The sequence below is a fragment of the Ornithorhynchus anatinus genome, chromosome 5, assembly GCF_004115215.2.
Source record: "Ornithorhynchus anatinus isolate Pmale09 chromosome 5, mOrnAna1.pri.v4, whole genome shotgun sequence".
NCBI classification, from domain to species: domain Eukaryota; kingdom Metazoa; phylum Chordata; class Mammalia; order Monotremata; family Ornithorhynchidae; genus Ornithorhynchus; species Ornithorhynchus anatinus.
Genome location: NC_041732.1, coordinates 59,272,090 through 59,293,255, shown reverse-complemented (window position 1 = coordinate 59,293,255; position 21,166 = coordinate 59,272,090). Strand labels below are relative to the sequence as shown.

At 54.5% G+C, this 21,166-nt stretch overlaps 1 protein-coding gene across 1 annotated transcript; it reads left to right on the top strand.

Moving 5' to 3' along the window:
• The first annotated feature begins 6,395 nt into the window (after positions 1-6,395).
• Positions 6,396-20,789, top strand: HTR6 (5-hydroxytryptamine receptor 6). Its single transcript, XM_029065952.2, has 3 exons — positions 6,396-7,130; positions 16,638-16,778; positions 18,541-20,789. The coding sequence occupies exons 1-3, from the start codon at positions 6,396-6,398 to the stop codon at positions 18,958-18,960; spliced, it is 1,296 nt and encodes a 431-aa protein (XP_028921785.1). The 3' UTR covers positions 18,961-20,789.
• Positions 20,790-21,166: the final 377 nt, after the last annotated feature.

The following is a 21,166-nucleotide window of genomic DNA, read 5'->3' as shown; positions in this document are numbered from 1 at the left end:
TTACCCTGTATCTACTCCAGCGCTTAGAACAGTGCTCTCCACATAGTAAGCACTTAACAAATGCCAACATTATTATTATTATTATCTGTACCCTGTAAGCACTTGATATTCACCCCACCTTCTGCCCCACTGCAGTTATGTACATGTCCATATTTTTTAAATATCTCTCACCCCCTGTAGATTATAAGATCCTTGGCAAGGAATGTGTCTACCAGCTGTTGTGCTACACTCTCCCAAGCACTTAGTACAGTGTCCCATGCTCAGTAAGTACTATTAATTGATTGAGTAATCTTAGCACCCTGGCAAACAATAAGATGAGTAGAAAGCCCCCTACCCCTTTGTCACCAGCCTCTAGTTTCCCCTCCTAGATCAACTCCTGCTCTTCCCCAGCCTGTCAGCCCCATCCCATAAATCCTAACTCTTCAATCAGACAATCACTGAAATGTATTGAGCGCTTAGTATATGCAGAGCACTGTACTAAGTGCTTGGGAGAATACAATAGAGTTGGTAGATATTGAAGGCCTCATTGAAAGCACATCTCCTCCAAGAGGCCTTCCCAGACTAAGCCCCACTTTTCCTTATCTCCCTCTCCCTTCTGCATCACCCTGACTTGCTCTCCCCCTACCCCCAGCACATATATATATATATATTTGTAATTTTATTTATTTGTATTGATGCTGAGTCCCCCCCCCCCAGACTACAAGCTCGAAGTGGGCAGGGAATGTCACTTTATTACTATATTGTACTTTCCCAAGCGCTTAGTACAGTGCTCTGCACACAGTAAGCACTTAATCAATATGACTGAATGAAAGAATGGATACGATCCCTGCCCACAGGCCTAGTGGCAAGAACATGGGCTTGGGAGTCAGAGATCGTGGGTTCTAATCCGGTTTCTCCACTTGTCTGCTGTGTGACCTGGGGTAAGTCACTTAACTCTCTCTCTGTGCCTCAGTTACCTCATCTGTAAAATGGGGATTGAGACTGTGAGCCCCATGTGGGACAATCTGATTACCTTGTATTACATAGTAAGCATGCTTAAAACAGTGCTTGGCACATAGCGAGCCTCGAACAGTGCTTGGTACATAGTAAGCACGCTTAGAACAGTGCTTGGCACATAGTAAGCACTTAACATATACCTTAGTTATTATTAAGTCGTCTACCTCATTCATTCTTTCAATCGTATTTATTGAGTGCTTACTATGTGCAGAGCACTGTACTAAGCGTTTGGAACCTCCAGTTCGGCAACAGATAGAGACAATCCCTGCCCAACAACGGGCCCCCAAGTCTACTTGGTTCCTGTATGAACTTGGGCAAGTCACTCAGCCTCTCTGGACCTCAGTGTCCCCGTCTATAAAATGGGAATAATAATTCGTGCCGCTCTCCACCTCAGGGGGGGGGGCGGTTGAAGGGGTGTTGTTGGGAGTGTGAGAAATCTTTGAGTTTTGAGAGCCAATCGAGGCAATGTTTTTTCCACTAGATGGCATTGACCGTCTAGGGAACTTTTGTAGACCTCGATGGTTTGGATGCTTCGATGGGAGAAGGTTTGGGCAACGACCTCTGCGGAGGACGCCTCCGCAGGCTGCTCCTCTGACCCCACTCAGCCTTGTTCCAACCCCTACTGTCTGGCCACCGTGTTAACAGTAAGAATTACGGTACCTGTTAAGCGCTTACTATGTCCCAAGCACTGGGATAGGTACGCAGCGTGGCTCAGTGGAAAGAGCACGGGCTTAGGAGTCAGGGGTCATAGGTTCTAATCCCGGCTCCGCCACCTGTCAGCTGTGTGACTTTGGGCAGGTCAATTAACTTCTCGGTGCCTGGGTTCCTTCGTCTGTAAAATGGGGATGAAGACTGTGAGCCCCATGTGGGACAGCCTGATTACCCTGTATCTACCCCAGCGCTTAGAACAGTGCTGGACACATAGTAAGTGCTTAAGAAATACCAACTTTAATTAGAAGTTAGGGAAGCAGCGTGGCTCAGTGGAAAGAGCCCGGGCTTGGGAGTCAGAGGTCATGGGTTCGAATCCCCACTCTGCCACTTGTCAGCTGCGTGACTGTGGGCAAGTCACTTCACTTCTCTGTGCCTCAGTTACCTCATCTGAAAAATGGGGATTAAGACTGTGAGCCTCACGTGGGACAACCCGATTACCCTGTATCTACCTCAGCGCTTAGAACAGTGCTCTGCATATACTAAACGCTTAACAAATACCAAAATTATTATTATTAAAAGTTAATCGGGTTGGACACAGTCCCTGTCCCACACGGGGCTCATGCTCTTAATCCCCATTTTTTACAGACGAGGTAACCGAGGCCCAGTGAAGTGACCTGTCGAAGGTCACCCAGCAGACAAGTGGTAAACCTGGATTAATAATAATGTTGGGATTTGAACCCATGACCTCTGACTCCAAAGCCCGTGCTATTTCCACATTAGCACTCTTGACCTTCTGACTCCCAGGCCCGTGCTCTATCCACTGCACCTGGTTGCTTCTGATGAGAGAGGGTGGATGGCTCTGTGCCGCCGATCCTGATTACCAGAAAAACAAGCGAAGCTCAAGTCCTGCTGTTGGCACGTTGTTCTCTTACCTATCCTATCCTACAGCAAAGTCTTTAGCCAGGAGCCAGTCGAGAGCTTGGCAGCAGTGGTTCCGGGTCTCCCCAGGGGCCCGAGCAGCCTCGTTTAGGAACGCGCCGCTCATCCTGAAGGCAGAAGGCGCCAGAAAAGATGCCTTAAAAACCATCGCCCTCCCTCACATCTGGTTCTCCAGAAACCCGCATCCGGCGGGTTTAGCCTCGCAGCGCTGGGACCGACAGAAAACAACCAAGAATAAGAAAATAACCGTCACTCATTGGCCCATTCCCAAATTGATACCCTAAGTGGCCAAGGATGCGCTGCGTTCCCCTGGTGTGGACTTAGATCTCCCCACCAGTAGTATCACTTTTCAATCAATCAGTCATATTTATTGAGGGCTTAACATGAGCAGACCACTGTGCTAAGCGCTTAGGAGAGTACAGTGTAACAGAGGAGTTGGTAGACATGTTCCCTGCCCAAAATAAGCTTCGAGTCTAGAGTTCATCTTACAGCTTTCAAATGGCCAAATCTCAGGTAGGGGGTCTCTGCCCTGTACAGGTGAGGGATGGTGGTGACTGGGGGAAGGGGGGACAGATAGAGTCGGGTAGGGGTAGGAACTTCCCTGAATCACCACCGGCTACAACTCATTTCCAGCTGGGAATGGATGGGGGGGTGGTCCCAGAAAGCGAGAGGTGAGGTTGGGAGAAGGGCCTGGAGCAGGCAGGGGTCTGGGAGCTGGCCATGGGGTTTGTCTGCGGCTGTGGGGGTTTTGGTCTCTGTGCAGTCTGCTGAGAACCAGGCTTGTTTCAGGCGGGGATATTCTCTCCACCGAGCCTGAATGGAAGGAAGGTGCTCCGGACCCCAATCCCGAGGCCTCTCCACTGTCACTATTTGACTTCTTCTTTATCCCCGTCACCTATATCTAAACTCTGGGGCCGGAGGGCAGGTGGGAGTAGAAACACAAAAGCTCCATTGGTTACCCATTCTACTCCACATTAATAGAGTTTCTTATTGGCACCTCTCTCCCCTCTTATCCACTCTCTTATCCCACTACACCTCAGCTCCCATTCTTCATTCCCTTCAATTTCACCTGCTCACTGCGCCCCATTCTGGACTCTTCCATCTCTGACTTCTTGCAGGAGCTCTTCCTCCTGCCTGGAACTCCCTCCCCTTGGATATCGGCCAGATCACAGTTCTCTCTCTGCCTTCAAAGCCCATCTGAAGTCTCACCTCCTCCAGGAGGCCTTCCCCAATTGATTTTGCTTCTCCCCAAGTCACATCCTCCCAATTACCAGGTCTGAGCTAATATACTAGAGAAGCAGCGTGGCTCAGTGGAAAGAACGCGGGTTTAGGAGTCCGGTCATGAGTTCTAATCCCTGCTCCGCCACCTGTCAGCTGTGTGACTTTGGGCAAGTCACTTCATTTCTCGGTGCCTCAGTTTCCTCATCTGTAAAATGGGGATTAAGACCGTGAGCCTTAGGTGGGACAACCTGATTCCCCTGTATCTATCCCAGCGCTTAGAACGGTGCTCGGGACATAGTAAGCACTTAACAAATACCAACATTATTATTATTACTAAGGCACAGGTAGTGGACAGAACATGGGTCTGGGAGTCAGAGGGACCTGGGTTCTAATCCTGCTCTGCCACACATCTGCTGTGTAACCTTGGGCAAGTCACTTCATTTCTCTGGGCCTCAGTTCTCTCATCTCTAAAATGGGGATTAAGAGGGTGAGCCCCATATGGGATGGGACTGTGTCCAGTCTGTTTAACTTGTATCTACCCCAGCAACTTAGAACAGTGCTTGGCACACAGTAAGTGCTTAACAAGTACCATCATTGTTACTATTTAGACTTGCCCATTGTACCGTTTAAGCCCTTACTCAGTCATTCATTCATCCAATCGTATTTAGCGAGCGCTTACTGTGTGCAGAGCACTGTACTAAGTGCTTGGAAAGTACAATTTGGCAACAGAGAGAGACCATCCCTACCCAACGATGGGCTCACAGTCTAGAAGGGGGGAGACAGACAACAAAACAAGTAGGCATCAACAGCATTGATATCAATAGAATTATAGATGTATACACATCATTAATACACTAAATAGAATACTTTATAGGTACATATATACAGGAGTGCTGTGGGGCGGGGAAGGGGGTAGAGCAGAGGGAGGGAGTCGGGGCGATGGGGAGGAGGAGCAGAGGGAAAGGGAGGGCTCGGTCCGGGAAGGCCTCCTGGAGGAGGTGAGCTCTCGGGAGGGCTTTGAAGCGGGGAAGAGAGTTAGTTTGGCGGAGGTGAGGAGGGAGGGCGTTCCGGGACCGCGGGAGGACGCGGGCCAGGGGTCGACGGCGGGATAGGCGAGAACGGGGGACGGTGAGGAGGTGGGCGGCGGAGGAGCGGAGCGTGCGGGCTGGGCGGTAGAAAGAGAGAAGGGAGGAGAGGTAGGAAGGGGCGAGGTGATGGAGAGCTCGGAAACCAACGGTGAGGCGTTGGGAACTCAGGTGTGGGACGGCGCCTGTGGCTACCTGTCCTCCCCCTCCCTTCCTTATAATAACAATGTTGGTATTTGTTAAGCGCTTACTATGTGCAGAGCACTGTTCTAAGCGCTGGGGGAGATCCAGGGTCATCAGGTGGCCCCACGGTGAGGCTCCCAGTCTTCATCCCCCTTTTCCCGATGAGGCCACTGAGGCCCAGACAAGGGAAGTGACTTGCGCCCAGTCACCCAGCTGACAGGCGGCGGAGTCGGGATTCAAACCCATGACCTCTGACTCCCCAGCCCGGGCTCTGGCCCCTGAGCCACGCTGCTTCTCTTCCTCCTCCCTCTGGTCCCGCCGGGCTGGCTGTGGCCAGGCCGCCCCCTCCACAGTGGGGGGGCCGGGACCCCCGGCTCGGGGAGCCCCCCCCCCCCCGGGCCGGCCCCTCCCCCTGCCCGCCAGGCCCCTCCCCTGGCCGGTGAGGCCCCTCCGCCCCCTCCCTCCCCGCTTGCTCCTCCTTCTCCCGGCGCCGCCTCCACGTGGGGGCCCCGAGCCCACCCACCCACTCACCGCCCGTGGAGCCGGGCTTGCCTGCCTCTCCGGGCCGGGGACCGCCCCCTGCCCTGGCCGGTCCTGCCCTGGCCGGTCCTGTCCTGTCCTCCCCCCGGCGGTGCGGGGCCCGGGGGCAGCGCCTCCTGTTGCACCGGCCGGCGGCCCCGGGCGAGCACAGGTAAGGGCCACCACGGCCGGGGCCGGGAGGTGTGCCGGGGGGCGTCCCCGTCCCCGTCCCCAGCCGCCCGTGCTGTTCTCCCGCAGAACCCCCCCTCCCCCCCCCAGGACCGGCCGCGGGACCGACGGCAGAGAAGCCGCCGGCCCCGACCACCCCACCGGCGATCCCCCAACTGCCCCGCACCTGCCGGGCCCCCCTGGTCTCCCTTGCCCCGGGCCCGCCCACCCCATCCAGGCCCCGCCCACCCCATCCAGGCCCCGCCCACTACTCACTAGACTCCGCCCTCTCACCCCGGCCCCGCCCACTGCCCGCTAGGCCCCGCCCACCAGCAGCTAGACCACGCCCCATCCAGACCCCCCCCCCGCCCGTCACCATCTAGACCCCACCCCCCACCATCTAGACCCCACCCCATCCGGGCCACGCCCACCGCCAGCCAGGCCCCGCCCCCTCATCCCGCCCCCCGCCCAGCTCCTGCCCCAGCCGCTAGGCCTCCGCCCTCTCACCTGGGCCGCACCTTCTCACCTCGGCCCCACCCCCATCCACCCTCTCCCTGGCAGCTCGGCCCCTCCCCCGACCCCTCCCCCCGACCCCTCCCCCTTCCCCATCCTCCCCCAGCCCCCGCCGGCCCCATGACCCCCGACCTGGGTCCGGGGAACGGCAGCCTGGAGGAGGGTCCGCCGCCGTCGGGCGGCGGCTGGGCGGCCGCCTCGCTGTGCCTCATCATCGCCCTGACGGTGGCCGGGAACGCGCTGCTCATCCTGCTCATCTGCACCCAGCCGGCGCTGCGCAACACGTCCAACTACTTCCTGGTGTCGCTCTTCGCGTCCGACCTGATGGTGGGCCTGGGGGTCATGCCCCCGGCCATGCTCAACGAGCTGTACGGCCGCTGGGTGCTGGCCCGCCGCCTCTGCCTGCTCTGGGCCGCCTTCGACGTCATGTGCTGCAGCGCCTCCATCCTCAACCTCTGCCTCATCAGCCTGGACCGCTACCTGCTCATCCTGTCCCCGCTGCGGTACAAGCTCCGCATGACCCCCCGGAGAGCCCTGGCCCTCATCCTGGCCGCCTGGACCCTGGCCGCCCTGGCCTCCTTCCTCCCCATCCAGTTGGGGTGGCACCGGCTGGGGGCCCGGGCCCCCGACGCCACGGCGCCGGGGGCGCCCCGGGCCGGGGAGCCCGCGGACGGGCGGTGCCGCCTGCCCGTCAGCCTGCCTTTCGTCCTGGTGGCCTCCTGCCTCACCTTCTTCTTGCCCTCCGTGGCCATCTCCTTCACCTACTGTCGGATCCTGCTGGCCGCCCGCAAGCAGGCCGTCCAGGTGGCGTCTCTCACCACCAACGTGGCCGGCCCCTCCGACGACCCCTTGCAGGTACACGGGGGGGCCGGCGGGGGGGACCTGAAAGAGGACCGGCTGGATCGCGCCTCCTCCCCCGGAGCCGTGGGGGTGGGAGTGGGAACGGGGTGGGGGGGGGCGGCCTTCGGGTCGGCCCCCGGCCGTCGGGGAAGGACAGAGGCACTCCTAGGTGACGCCACGCAGGCCGGGATCCTGCCGTCTTGGGTCCTGTGCCGGTTGAGGGATGACGATGGGACGTCCGGCCTGGGAGAGTGCCGGAGGGGCTACGCGGAGGGGTCCGGCCTGGGGATGACGAAATCGAAAACACGCCCAGCCACCAGACCGGCTAAGCCGGCGGCTTCAGCCGTGGCAGACGCTGTGGTCCCGTAGTCGAGGAATGGGATCTGAAAACTCAGTCCACACTTCCGTGATGGGTGGTGGGGGCTGGGGGAGGAGATGGTGAATGCCGCCCCTGAGTGAATTTCCGGGGCTGGCACCTGGCTGCTCAAGCCAAATTTGGTTCTGAAGCGGTTGAGGGTCTCACCCCAGGCAGGGTCAGGGTCAAGATCTCAGGAGTCGCTTGGCCGTCTGGCCCGGGGCTGGGACCCGCTCTGGATCCCCTTGCCCCTCAGTCCTGCTCAGGACTGCCCTTGGCCTCCCTTGGTGGGTGGGGCTGGGATAATAATAATAATAATGATGACAATAATGTTGGTATTTGTTAAGCGCTTACTATGTGCAGAGCACTGTTCTAAGCGCTGGGGTAGATACGGGGTCATCATATTGTCCCTCGTGAGGCTCACGGTCTTCATCCCCATTTTACAGATGAGGGAACTGAGGCCCAGAGAAGTGAAGTGACTTGCCCACAGTCACCTAGCTGACAAGTGGCAGAGCCGGGATTCAAACCCATGACCTCTGACGCCCAAGCCCGGGCTCTTTCCACTGAGCCACGCTGCTTCACCAGCAGCCTCGGAGCTGTTTTGGTAATGGGGTGAGCGACTCAGTTGCTACCTGACCGCAAAGTGGCCTTGAGGGGTTGTTCGTTTCCCTCTCTTTCCAAGCCCAAGGCCTTCTGGGGAGATCTGAATCTTAGCGGTTGACCGAGGGTCGATGCCCCTCCCTCAGTCTTGTAAAGTTGAGTGGCACCGAATGGGTATAACTGCTTTTTTGGGTCCCGGGGCTCAGTGTCACTCTCAGTTAGTGTCGGTTTCCCTGGCCTGGCGCTTCTGCGTGGGTTCGCTCTGTAGAGGAGGTCTTCAAGCCCAGTGCCCTCCCCCACTCTTTCCTTCGGAATCTGTCTCAGACGAACAGGGCGGAAAGCGAGAGAGGTGGGCAGGGCTGTCTTTTAGTGGTTCCCCGCCCCGCCTCCCAGATGGGCTCCCCCCCGCCCCTCGGGATCTAGTTGCCACGCTGCAAAACCCCCAAATTCTTTCTTTTGGAGCTAGAAAATCTCAGGGTGGGAGGGAGCTATCTTCAGGGGCTTTAGCCTGACTCTGGCTTCTGGGAAACTGCCTACAGGCTTGTCTGACCTAAATCCCTCCTGCTGTCCCGGAAACACATTTCTCTTTGTTCTGTCCCGATGGAGGTAGAGAACAGCTGAAACCCATTTCTCATCATCCTGTCCCGGTGGAGTCAGAGAACAGCTGGACACCAACCAATCAATCAATGGTATTTATTGAGTGCTTACTATGTGCGGAGCACTGGGCTAAGTGCTTGGGAGAATACGATACAGCAGAATTAGCTGTCCATAACGAACTTACAGTCTAGAGAGCTCCCTGAGTTCAGAATCTCTTCCCCCTTCCCTTCTTTAAGAAATCACCTGCATCTTTGGCCATCCCAGTCAACTGAATTTCTCCTCCTCCACTGACCCTGGGCTTTCCCTCCAGCAACTCCCTGCTGCTGGAATGGGATTTCCTGAATGCTGGAATGGGATTTCCTGACTGCTACCTGAATTCAGAGTGGTCTTGGGGGCTCGCTTCCCCTCTCTTTCCCCAAACCGAAGCCTCCTGGGGACCTGGGTCCAGGTTGGTGAATTCGCTCCTGCTTCTCAGGTGAGGAAAAGGCACCGAACGGGGAGAGACGTGCCCAGGTGTCCATCCCTCACGATGGTGGTCCGCGACCAGGACCACAAACCCTGACCAAGCCCTCTTCCCTGACTAAACCCTCCTTTTCCTCTTCTCCCGCTCCCTTCTGGGTCGCCCTGACTAGCTTCCTTTATTCCCCAGACGCAGCCCCACAGCACTTATGTACATATCTGACATTTATTTATTTATATTAAAGTCTGTCTCCCCCATATCTAAACTGCAAGCTCGTGGTGGGCAGGGAATAAGCCTGTTATATTGTTGTGCTCTCCCAAAAGCTTAGTACAAAGCTCTGCACACTCTAAATGCTCCATAAATACGATCGACTGACTGACCACAGAACCCAGAAATTCTTGTTCCCAGTCCTGCTGCTCCAGTTAAACTCCCCGAGCCCGATCAGTTTCTGTACCGAGTGACCTCCAAGTGGGGAAGGAGAAGGTGAGGACACGTTGGAGATTTAGGAATTGGGTCCTAGCCATCTGGGTTGAGTCAGTCCATCAGGCAGTCGCATTTATTTAGTGAGTACTGTGTGCAGAGCACTGTAGTAAGCTCGTGGGAGAGAACAATATAACAGATTTAGCAGCCATGTTCCCTGCTCACAATGAGCACACAGTCCTGGGGTGGGGGCAGAGGGTAAAAGTGGGGGGGGGCATCGGAGGAGGCCAGTGGGGGGGCTCCCACTAGAACATTTAGGTTGTTTGGGATCCAAGAGCCACCAGGAGAAAAACACAGCGCAGGTTGTTTGACTTGCGGACCTTAGTGCAAGGTGGAGCTCTAGAAAATGTGTGCCAGGCACGTCTTTCCCTGTCCTGGTCTCTGCCTCTCTGCCTATTTCTCTCTCTGTTTTTGTCACTTTCTGCCCGGCTGCGCCTCTTTTTTTGTCTTCCTCCTTTCGCTTTCTTGAATTGATGACTTCTCTGCTTCAACTAAAAACCTCTTTGCCTGCCTCTCCTCCCCTCCCGCGCCTCCTTCTCCTCTTCTGTGCAGGGTCCCCGTCCCCAGCCTCACCTGTTGAGAAAGAAACAGGGGCATAAAAATAACCGTGAGGAGGAGGAGAGGGAAGGCTGCTTTCTCTGGCACAGCAAGCAGCTCCAGACTTTTCTGTTCTGGGGAGAAGGACCGTTTCCCATTTCTGGGGAGGTGGAGGAGCTGAGGGATGGGAGGTGGGCAAGAGGGAGAGCACACTCCATTAGAACTCCCCCGCACACCCCCCATTCAGCTTCAATTCACCATGGCCTCCTTCTTCTTCATAGTCTGGGCTGGTGAATCGAGCACAGGCAGCCTCTCCCGGGGAGGTGACAGCAAGTGTCACGTTCACCACCCCTGACTCCATCAGGAGGAATTCCAACGGGCCAGCCACGGGTTGTCCACTAAGCCCCGGGCATCCCGTCTGCCTGGGGCAGCTGTCCCTTCCACCTGAGGAGGCGGGCAGCCGTCCGAAGTGGGGTCGGTTGGGGCTTGTAGGGGAGGGTGGGTTCTCTGTTTTGAGACCTAAGCAGCACTGGACCCTCTATTGGGGTAGAGGGTCTTAGGCTCCAGAAATGGAGCAGATCAGAGGGAGTTGAAAATCTGTGACGCCGGCCTTCCCCATCTCACCACCCAACCCCGGCCCTCTCATCTCCAACTACACAGAAGAGACCCAGTCGAACAGACCGACATTAAAATCCTCAGAGAGATGGTGGGAGAAGGTGAGGGCTCTGTTATTCTTAACATTAATATGGTATATGTTAAACGTTTACTATGTGGCAAACTCTGTTCTAAGTGCCGGGATAGATACAAGATAACCAAGTTGGACACAGTCTAAGTAGGAGGAAGAGCAGGTATCCAGTCCCCATTTTATGGGTGAGGAAACTGAGGCACAGAGGAAGTGAAATGACTTGCCCAAGGCCACACACCAAACAAGTGATACAGCCGGGATTAGAACCCGGGTCCTCTGATGCCCAGGCCTGTGCTCTTTCCACTAGCTCATTCTGTTCCCCGTTCCTCCCTGTTGAGATCAAACGGTCAATCGGTGGTATTTAATGAGCACTTACCATGTGCAGATTACTGTTCTAAGCGCTTGGAGAGCACAATAGAACAGAGCCGGTGGACACCTTCATTCATTCATTCATTCAATAGTATTTATTGAGTGCTTACTATGTGCAGAGCACTGTACTAAGCGCTTGGGATGAACAAGTCGGCAACAGATAGAGACGGTCCCTGCCGTCTGACGGGCTTACGGTCTAATCGGGGGAGACGGACAGACGAGAACGATGGCGATAAACAGCGTCGAGGGGAAGAACATCTCGTAAAAACCGATGGCGACTAAATAGAATCGAGGCGACGTACAATTCATTAACAAAATAAATAGGGTAACGAAAATATATACAGTCGAGCGGACGAGTACGGTGCCGTGGGGATGGGAAGGGAGAGGTGGAGGAGCGGAGGGAAAAGGGGAAAATGAGGCTTTAGCTGCGGAGAGGTAAAGGGGGGATGGCGGAGGGAGTAGAGGGGGAAGAGGAGCTCAGTCTGGGAACGCCTCTCGGAGGAGGTGATTTTTAAGTAGGGTTTTGAAGAGGGAAAGAGAATCGGTTTGGCGGAGGTGAGGAGGGAGGGCGTTCCGGGACCGCGGGAGGACGTGACCCGGGGGTCGACGGCGGGACGGGCGAGACCGAGGGACGGCGAGGAGGCGGGCGGCGGAGGAGCGGAGCGTGCGGGGTGGGCGGTAGAAAGAGAGAAGGGAGGAGAGGTAGGAAGGGGCGAGGTGACGGAGAGCCTCGAAGCCTAGAGTGAGGAGTTTTTGTTTGGAGCGGAGGTCGATAGGCAACCACTGGAGTTGTTTAAGAAGGGGAGTGACATGCCCGGATCGTTTCTGCGGGAAGATGAGCCGGGCGGCGGAGTGAAGAATAGACCGGAGCGGGGCGAGAGAGGAGGAAGGGAGGTCAGAGAGAAGGCTGACACAGTAGTCTAGCCGGGATATAACGACCCTGCCTACAGTGAGCTTACAGTGTAGAGAGGGAGACAGAGTCCTGTGAAGGACAGGGACTGTGTCTATTCTGCTTCTATTGTATCTAACTCAGTGCTTAGCAGAGTGCTTGGCACAGATATCACAGTGATTATTACGATGGCTTGACTTGACCTCCTTTTCGGCCACACCACTGCTGCAAGACCCGCGAGCGGGCCTGGGCCTCTAGTGACGTTTTAGTTGGTTGAAGATAAGGGAAAGGAGAAAAGTGGAAGAGGAGTGTGGGGATAATGAGGGGGTCGGCTTAGGTGTCGGCCAGGGCCAGACCCATTTCAAATACTTGCGTCCAACTGAGATCCTTAAACCTCTCTGTCTTAGTCATCCGTCAAGGGGATGGGGATAGGGCTTTGAAGGAGAAGAGGTGGGTTGGCTGCCTGCTGTCTAGGTCCCAGACCCAATGTGCCAGAGAAGCAGTGTGGCTGAGTGGGATAGAGCACGGGCCTGGAGTCAGAAGGACCTGGGTTCTATTCCCGGCTCTTCCACATGTCTGCTGTGTGACTTTGGGCAAGTCACTTCACTTCTTTGGGCCTCAGTTACCCCATCTGTGAAATAGGGATGAAGAGTGTGAGCCCCATGTGGGACAGGGACTGTCCCCAATCCGACTGACTTGTATCTACCCTAGTGCTTAGAATAGGGCTTGGCACATAGTAAGCGCTTATCAAGGACCTTTATCGTCATCATCACCGGAGAAGCAGGGAGAGGACAGTGGAGAATGAGAGGAGAGGAATCGAGGGTTTCATTTTTTGGCCTGACCTCTCCCCCAGCAGCCTTGGGCCCTGGACCCTGAGAGGATCAGGAGCATTTATAAAGCTGTAGAGAGGGGCCACCCCATTCTAGAAAATGTACTAGAGGGAGATCTAGAGCGGCAGCCTGGACTAGGTAGTGTGGACTGAGATGGAGACCCAGTGGGTTTCCTCTAGTCAGTCAGTCAGTCGTATTTATTGAGCGACTACTGTGTGCAGAGCACCGTACTGAGTGTTAGGGAGAGAACAATATAATGATGTAACAGACCCGTTCCCTGCCCACAACGATCTGACAGTCTAGAGGGGAAGACAAGAGAAGCAGTGTGGCTCAGTGGAAAGAGCACGGGCTTTGGAGTCAGAGATCATGAGTTCGAATCCCGGCTCGGCCACTTGCCAGCTGTGTGACTGTGGGCGAGTCACTTCACTTCTCGGTGCCTCAGTTACCTCATCTGTAAAATGGGGATGAAGACTGTGAGCCCCACGTGGGACAACCTGATTCCCCTGTGTCTACCCCAGCGCTTAGAACAGTGCTCGGCACATAGTAAGCGCTTAACAAATACCGACATTATTATTATTAAGACAGACATCAATATATATAAAGTCTAGGGCACAGTGGCCCTGCCTAGTGGAATGAGAAAAATGGGGCCTGTCTGGACACTAAGATAAAAGGTCTGGAGATTCTCAGCTCAGTTTCCACATTTCTTTTTGCCACTGTCCTCCCAGCCCCATTTTATTTGCCTGATGACTTCGCCTAGCTGTGCCTAAGCTGAGGCTAAGCCTGAGCTCTTATGCATTCAGTTAATATTGTTCACTTTGAAGTAGTTTTCTCAATCGTATTTATCACGTGCATTTATTGAGCCCCTACTGTGCTAAGTACGATGGAGTTAGAAGACACAATCCCTGCCCTCCAGGATCTTACAATCCAGTCAGGGAGGCAGGCAGGCAGGAAGAAATTATTAACAAAAAGAGAGATTGGGAGAGAGAACAGTGCTACATTGTTGAAAGCAGGAGTATGAGAACATAAAAAGATGAATAAATAAGGATAAATGACTCATTCCACCCCACCCTTCAGCCCTACAGCGCTTAGGGATATTTCTGTAATTTCTCGTAGGGTCTGTCTCCCCCCTCTAGCCTGTAAACTCGTTGTGGGAGGGAAGCGTGTCTACTAACTCTGTTATCTTGTACGCTCCCAAGTGCTTAATACAGTGCTTTGCCCACAGAAAATGCTCAATAAATAACACTGATTGATTGATTGATTCATTCATTCATTCAATAGTATTTATTGAGCACTTACTATATGCAGAGCACTGTCCTAAGCGCTTGGAATGTACAATTCGGCAACAGAGACAATCCCTGACCAGTGATGGGCTCACAGTCTAAATGGGGGAGACAGGCAGCAAAGCCAAACAGAACAAAACAAAAGCAAGACAAGATTGATCAATTGAGATGAACTTAAATGCTAAATGTGACTACTGGATTGACCATTTTTCTTCCCCACTCTTTGTATCTTCATTTTCTATTTTACCACACCCCCTTTTCCTTAATGTATCTCACTTATTGCTGCTTCAATCAATCAGTCATATTTATTGAGTGCTTACTGTGGACAGAACACAGTACCAAGAGCTTGGGAGAGTACAGTGCAGCAGTACAATAGATTCGGTAGGTTCACAGTCTACAGGGAGAGACAGATATTGATACAAATCCAGAAATTAGGGATTGGTACATGGTGAACGGAGTTGAGAGAGGGGTGAATAAAGGATGCAATGTGAGCCCGTCATTGGGCAGGGATTGTCTCTATCTGTTGCCGAATTGTACGTTCCAAGCGCTTAGTCCAGTGCTCTGCACATAGTAAGCACTCAATAAATACTATTGAATGAAATCCAAGTTCAAGGGTGACGCCTAAGGGAGTGGAAGAAGAGGAAATGAGGACTTAGAGAAGGCTTCTTGGAGGAGATGTGCCTTCTAGATTGTAAGCTCACTGTGGGCAGGGAATATGTCTGTTATATTGTACTCTCCCAAGTGCTTGCTACAGTTAATAATAATAAGGGTATTTGTTAAGCACGTACTACACGCCAAGCACTGTTCTAAGCGCTGGGGGAGATACAAGGTAATCAGGTTGTCCCACGTGGGGCTCACAGTCTTCATCCCCATTTTACAGATGAGGTAACTGAGGCCCAGAGAAGCGAAGTGACTTGGCCAGAGTCACACAGCTGACAAGTGGTGGAGCCGGGATGAGAACCCACGACCTCTGACTCCCGAGCCCGGGCTCTTTCCACTGAGCCACACTGCTTCTCTCTGCACACAGTAAGCGCTCAAGAGATATGATTGGTTGAAAAAGGCTTTGAAGGTGGGGAGAATTGATCATCTGTCAGACATGAAGAGGGAGGGCGTTCCAGGCCAGAGGCAGGACTTGGGTGAGAGGTCAGTGGCGAGATAGATGAGATGCTTCACATCACTGAGAACAGTTTCATCCCTGCCGAAGGAGAACAGTTTTTTTGAAACCATGGAGCAGCATGATGTAGCGTATAGAGCACGGGCCTGGGAGTCAGAAGGTCATGGGTTCCAATTCCGGCTCTGCCACTTGTCTGCAGGGTGACCTTGGCAAGTCACCTCACTTCCCTGGAGCTCCGTTACCTCGTCTGTAAAATGGGGATTGAGACTGTGAGCCCCACGTGGGACAGAGGTAAGCGCTGGAATCCACCTCAGTGCTTAGTTCAGTATCTGGCACATAGAAAAGCGCTTAACAAAGACCACAGTTACGATTATTAAGCAGGAGGCTGAAAATTGGTGCAATCCAAGACGCGTCAAGGAGGATGGAGTTCAGGACCCCAGACAGAGCGAGCAAATCCGTGCAGCCTCAAGGACCAAGGGAGGGGGAAATCGTCCCACCACGTACCCCAGGCCTCAGCCTCGGGCCGGCCGACCCGGAGACCTCCACGGCGAGGCCGCAAGGAGCTCAAAGCATCCAGGGGATCAGCAAGAAGCAGGAGAGCTGAGATCCCTGCCGGGTGTGGGAAAGCAGTGTGGCCTAATGGATAGAGCACGGGCCTGGGAGTCAGAAAGACCTGGGTTCTAATCCCGGCCCCGCCACTCGTCTGCTGTGTGACCCTGGTCCTGGCACTTCCCTTCTCTGGGTCTCAGTTAACTCATCTGTAAAATGAGGATTAAGAGCGTGAGCCCCACGTGGGACTGAGACCGTGTCCAACCTGATTAACTTGTATCTACCCCAGAGCCTAGAACAGCGTTTGACCCATGGTAGGCACTTAAAAAGTACCGCAGTTATTATTATTATTGAAAGAAGTCTGATTTTAATGTCATATCTGCCTCTTTCTTCCCTCATGGTAAAATGGGGATTATTTTTGTGGGACAGAGACTGCGTCCAACCTGATTTACTTGTATCTACTCCAGCACTTCATACAGTACTTGTCACATAGCAAGTGCTTAAGAATTACCGAAAAAAAGGATTAGGATTTCCCCGGGGAATAGAGGGCTGGGCCTTAAAGAAGAGAGCGGGACTTCCGGCTTCCTGTCAGACCTCAGGCAGACGCTGCCCTCCCCATCCTACCACCCTCCCAGCCCCCGGCCGCATCTCCGCCTCTGAGGCCCCAGGGAGAAACAGCCTCAGGCTCAACTCGGTTCCTCCCGATTCCCAGCAATTCCCCCCCATCAGGGACTTTGCTGACTCACAGTCCCCCCCTTCCCCTCGTCTCCCCCACAGGTGCCCAGGACACCGACCGACAACAGGCGGTTTGTCACCAAGCACAGCCGGAAGGCGCTGAAGGCCAGCTTGACCCTGGGCATCCTTCTAGGCATGTTCTTTGTGGCCTGGCTGCCCTTCTTCGTGGCTAACCTGGCCCAGGTATGTACTGAGGGACTTTGTGGGTCAGGGAGGGAGAGGGGGAAGGAACCTTCAGGGTTCATCCTGGCCATTCCCCTGCATCCAGGCAGGATCAAGTCCCTGGGAGGAAAGTGTCCCAGATGCCCTGCTCTTCGCCTCCCAAACGAGGGAATGGGGGTCTAGACCACCCCTCTGAGCTGGATAAATGAATACTGAGCTAAGCAGGTGTGTGTTCTCTGTAGGGAAGGGGTTGAAAAAGAACAGAGCTGAGCAGAGGATGCAATGGTCTCACACTGTCGCAGAAGGTACTTCAGTTAGACATCAAGAATTCCTGGTTATAGATGTTGAAAGCAGTTGGATGGTAAAGGGAAGTTGTGGCGTCTCCTTTCCTGAAGAGTTTTTAGCCAGGCAACACTTCCTTTGAGCTGGGGATAGTTGAGAAGCAGTGTGGCCTAGTGGAAGGTGCATGGGCCTGAGATTCAGGAAACTTGGTTTCTACTTTCTAGAGAAGCAGCATGGCTCAGTGGAGAGAGCACGGGCTTGGCAGTCAGAGATCATGGGTTCGAATCCCGGCTCGGCCACTTGTCAGCTGTGTGACTGTGGGCAAGTCACTTAACTTCTCTGTGCCTCAGTTACTTCATCTGTAAAATGGGGATTAAGACTGTAAGCCTCACGTGGGACAACCTGATTACCCTGTATCTACCCCAGTGCTTAGAACAGTGCTCTGCGCATAGTAAGCACTTAACAAATTCCAACATTATTATCAGTCCCAGTTTCACCCCTTGTGCTCTGTGACTCTGGGCAAGTCACTTCACTTTCCAGGGCTTCAGTTTCCTCGTCCGTATAATGGGATAAGATAACTGTTCTTCCCCTTAGACTGTGAGCCCTGAGTGGAACAGAGACTGTCTGACCTGATTATCTTCTATCAATCCCTAAGAACTTGGGAGAGTAGAGTACACAGAGTTGGTAGACATGTTCCCAGCCCACCAGGAACTTTCAGTCTAGAGAGACAGAGTGTGAGTGTCCAAGAGAAAGGGGCCCTCTTTGGTCTGGTTCAGCGTAGAAAACAAGAGAATATTCATTCGATTGTATTTATTGAGTGCTTACTGTGTGCAGAGCACTGTACTAACGGCTTCTAAAGGACAGCTTGGCAGAAACCAAAAGGAAGAGTGGCTAAAAGGTAGAGGGGAAAGGCAGTGCAGTGCTGAGAAAGAGAAGGAAGAGTGCTTAACAATTATCATCACAGCTATTAATATTATTATTACGCCTGACCTAGGAGCCTCGGGGTAGCAGAAAGATGGACTAAATGACCTCTCAGGGATTTTTTTTCAGCCCAAGACTTCTTTGACCAAGACTCCTCAGTCAGTCAGTCCATCAGTCAGTCAGTCAGTTGTGTTTACTGAGTGCTTCCTGTGTGCAGACCACGATACTAAGTGCTTGGGAGAGTACAATTAAGATTATAACAGACACATTCCCTGCCCACCATAAACTTACAGTCTAGAGTGACATATTCAATGTCGTAGAGCAGTGCGGATGGCTAGCCAGCCTCCCGGAAAGGTTGCCTACATCCCCCAATCCCCAACTCATCACGCTGCTCTGAGCTCGGCCTTTCCCGAGGAAGCCCCTTGACTTCTAGCACTCCTGCTGACTGACTTGATGGTGGGCCCATGTGCCCTGGGGAGTGAGCAAGGGGCACAGAGCTGGGTTTCACGGGAACTGGTTCTGACCATGTTGCGCGTGGGCGCACGCGGGTGTCTGTGCGTGCCCCTCTCCTTGCCCGCAGGCCGTGTGCGACTGCGTCCCTGCCGGCCTCTTCGACATTCTCACGTGGCTGGGCTACTGCAACAGCACCATGAACCCCATCATCTACCCGCTCTTCATGAGAGACTTCAAGAGGGCCATGGCCAAGGTCCTCCCCTGCCCGCAGCGGGCTTGGGAGCGCCAGGCCAGCCCCATCTCCCTCTCCGCGCGCAACTCGCACAGCGGCCCCCGGCTCGGCTTGGCCCTCAAGAACGCCCTGACCCTCCCGGGGGAGACGGACTCGGGCGACTCGGTGCTGCAGGTCACCGACCACCTCCTGCTGCCCAAGGACCCCGGGCTGGACCCGCTGCCGCCGAGGGGGGCCGATTCGGTCAACCTCTTCGACATGGACCCCGCCGAGCAGGAACTGCGTCTGCACCCGCTCAACACGCCCATGGACTGAAGCGGAGGGCTGGGCGGAGCTGGGGTTCGCGTCTGGTCCTCCCCATCCCTCTCCCCGGGGGTGGAACCTGCCTCTTCCAGTGGTTGGGGTTTTGATGGTCAAGAGCCTGTAGATGGGCCACCCTTCCTCTGCCACCCCCAGGGCTGGGCGGCAAGTGAGAATTGGGCAGACCCCCCCGGTCGGAGGACTTCGGGACGGGAACGGGGCAGAGGGCAGATGGGGTTTGGGGTTACTGGCAGGAGACCACCTTGGCTGGAGAAACAGCCCTGCCAACTCAGAGAGAGAAACCAGCCAAGGCTCCCTCAGGCCCGGCTCTGCCTCTGGCTGCCTCTTCCCAACCTTGAGCCCATTAGCTGGTCAGATGAGAGGTTCCCAGCCTGGCCAGCTCCTGGGCTCCTTCCCTTCTGCCCCCACCCTGACACCACCCTCTTCATATCTCTGTTTTCCAGATGATAAGGGCAGGGACAAGAATGAGTGCCCATTGGGGGCAGGGAGGAGGCAGGACAGAGCAATCCGCCTGGACTTGTGTCCTGGGAGAGTGGAATCTGGAGCTGGTGGCACCGGATGAGGCTCTCAAGTCCTCATCCTGTACTGTACCCAACCCTGGTCACGCCGTCCATGGTTCCACAGGGTTACCTGAGACAAAGAGGTCCCTTTCTCTTTCTTCATTTGCACAGTGGAAGCTCCTGCTTGCTGCAGTACAGAGGAATGCTAAGCAAAAGACAGCCAGACCATTTGGCCTCATTTGACTGTTTTACCCTCCCTTAAACTCATGTCCTCGGTTCCGGGGCGGTTTTCGAGCCATGTTTCTTCAAGCGAACTGGGTGACTTGCTCCTGGGCCTCCTTGAATTTGGACCCGCTTTTCTGCCTTCCCTGTGGTCTGTGCCACTCCTTCTCCAGGCCCTCAGTGTTCTCAGTGAACGGTTTGCTGACCCAGGCAGCTGAATCCTTAGGGGTTTTACAGGGCCCTCACCTCCCCCTCCCCACTCTCTGCCATCGCAGGAATCTGCTCTTGCTTCTGCCTTCAGATCCAGAGGGTCCAAATTCCACATGGCCTCTGCCCCTGGAAAGGTGGGGAGAAGACATGTGAAAGGGGGAGCAGGAAAGAGGGGCAGCCTAGCTGGGAACCTTGGGCCTTCCAGTCCTCAGGGGGTGACATTTCTCGCGGGACGATTTCTAGCACCGTCTTTCCTGGCCTTCAACTCCATGCCCGTCTCCTCCACATCAGTAAGTCAATCGTATTTATTGAGCGCTTACTGTTTGCCGAGCACTGTATTAAGTGTTTGGGAGCGTACAACCTGACAGACCCATTCCCTGCCCTCAACGAGCTTACAATCCATAGGAGGACGTAGGACGTTAATAGGATTACCTAAGGCAATGCCGCAGCCCAGGTATTTGAATGGTATTTATTGAGCCCCTTACTCTGTGCCAAGCACTGTACTAAGCACTTGGGAGAGTACATTACAGCAGAATTAGCAGAGGCCTTCCCTGCCCGTAACAAGCCCAGACCCAGCGGGCATAGCAGAACCCGCCACCTTCCCGAACTGCCGTGGCACACTCCCCTTGGGCCAAGTTATCCAACGAGATTTGCCACAAGTAGCAGGAGGCCAAGGAGGGTGAGGAAAGGTGGAAAACCGACTCCTGGACTGGTTGAGGGGGCCTGAGGGAGGAGGAATCTTGAGGCGAGGCTGCTGAGCCTACCCTCCTTGGGCCTGGGAGAACTGTAATCTGACTCGGTCTGAGTGTGCGTTGCGAGTGGCTTCTTTAAACAATTGTGCCATTTTTATCCAAGAAGGGGGACAGACCCCAATAAAAACTTCCACTCAGACCAGGAGTTTCCCTAACCCATCGGGTCCAGCTTTTCCCGGGCACCAGACCCCGGGGCCGAACTCGGAGATGCACCCGGCGTCTAGCCATCTGGGAATCTGACCAGCTGGGTCAGGAGACTGAGCGGGAAGCAAGGCCCAAGCAGGTAAGTGGGGTCCGAGATTGTCATCCCTTCTCCCATCCTTCCCCCTGCCCCCATCTCAAGTGGTCACAGCGGGGATGGGTGCGGGGAGAGGGGGAGTCAGTTACCGGGAAGATGGGAAGGGTTTGACTTGAACGGTGGGAGGGAAGTCAAGGCCTCTAGATAATAATTATAATGATAATGGTACTTTATGCCAAGCACTGTACTAGATACAAGATCATCAGTTCAGACACATT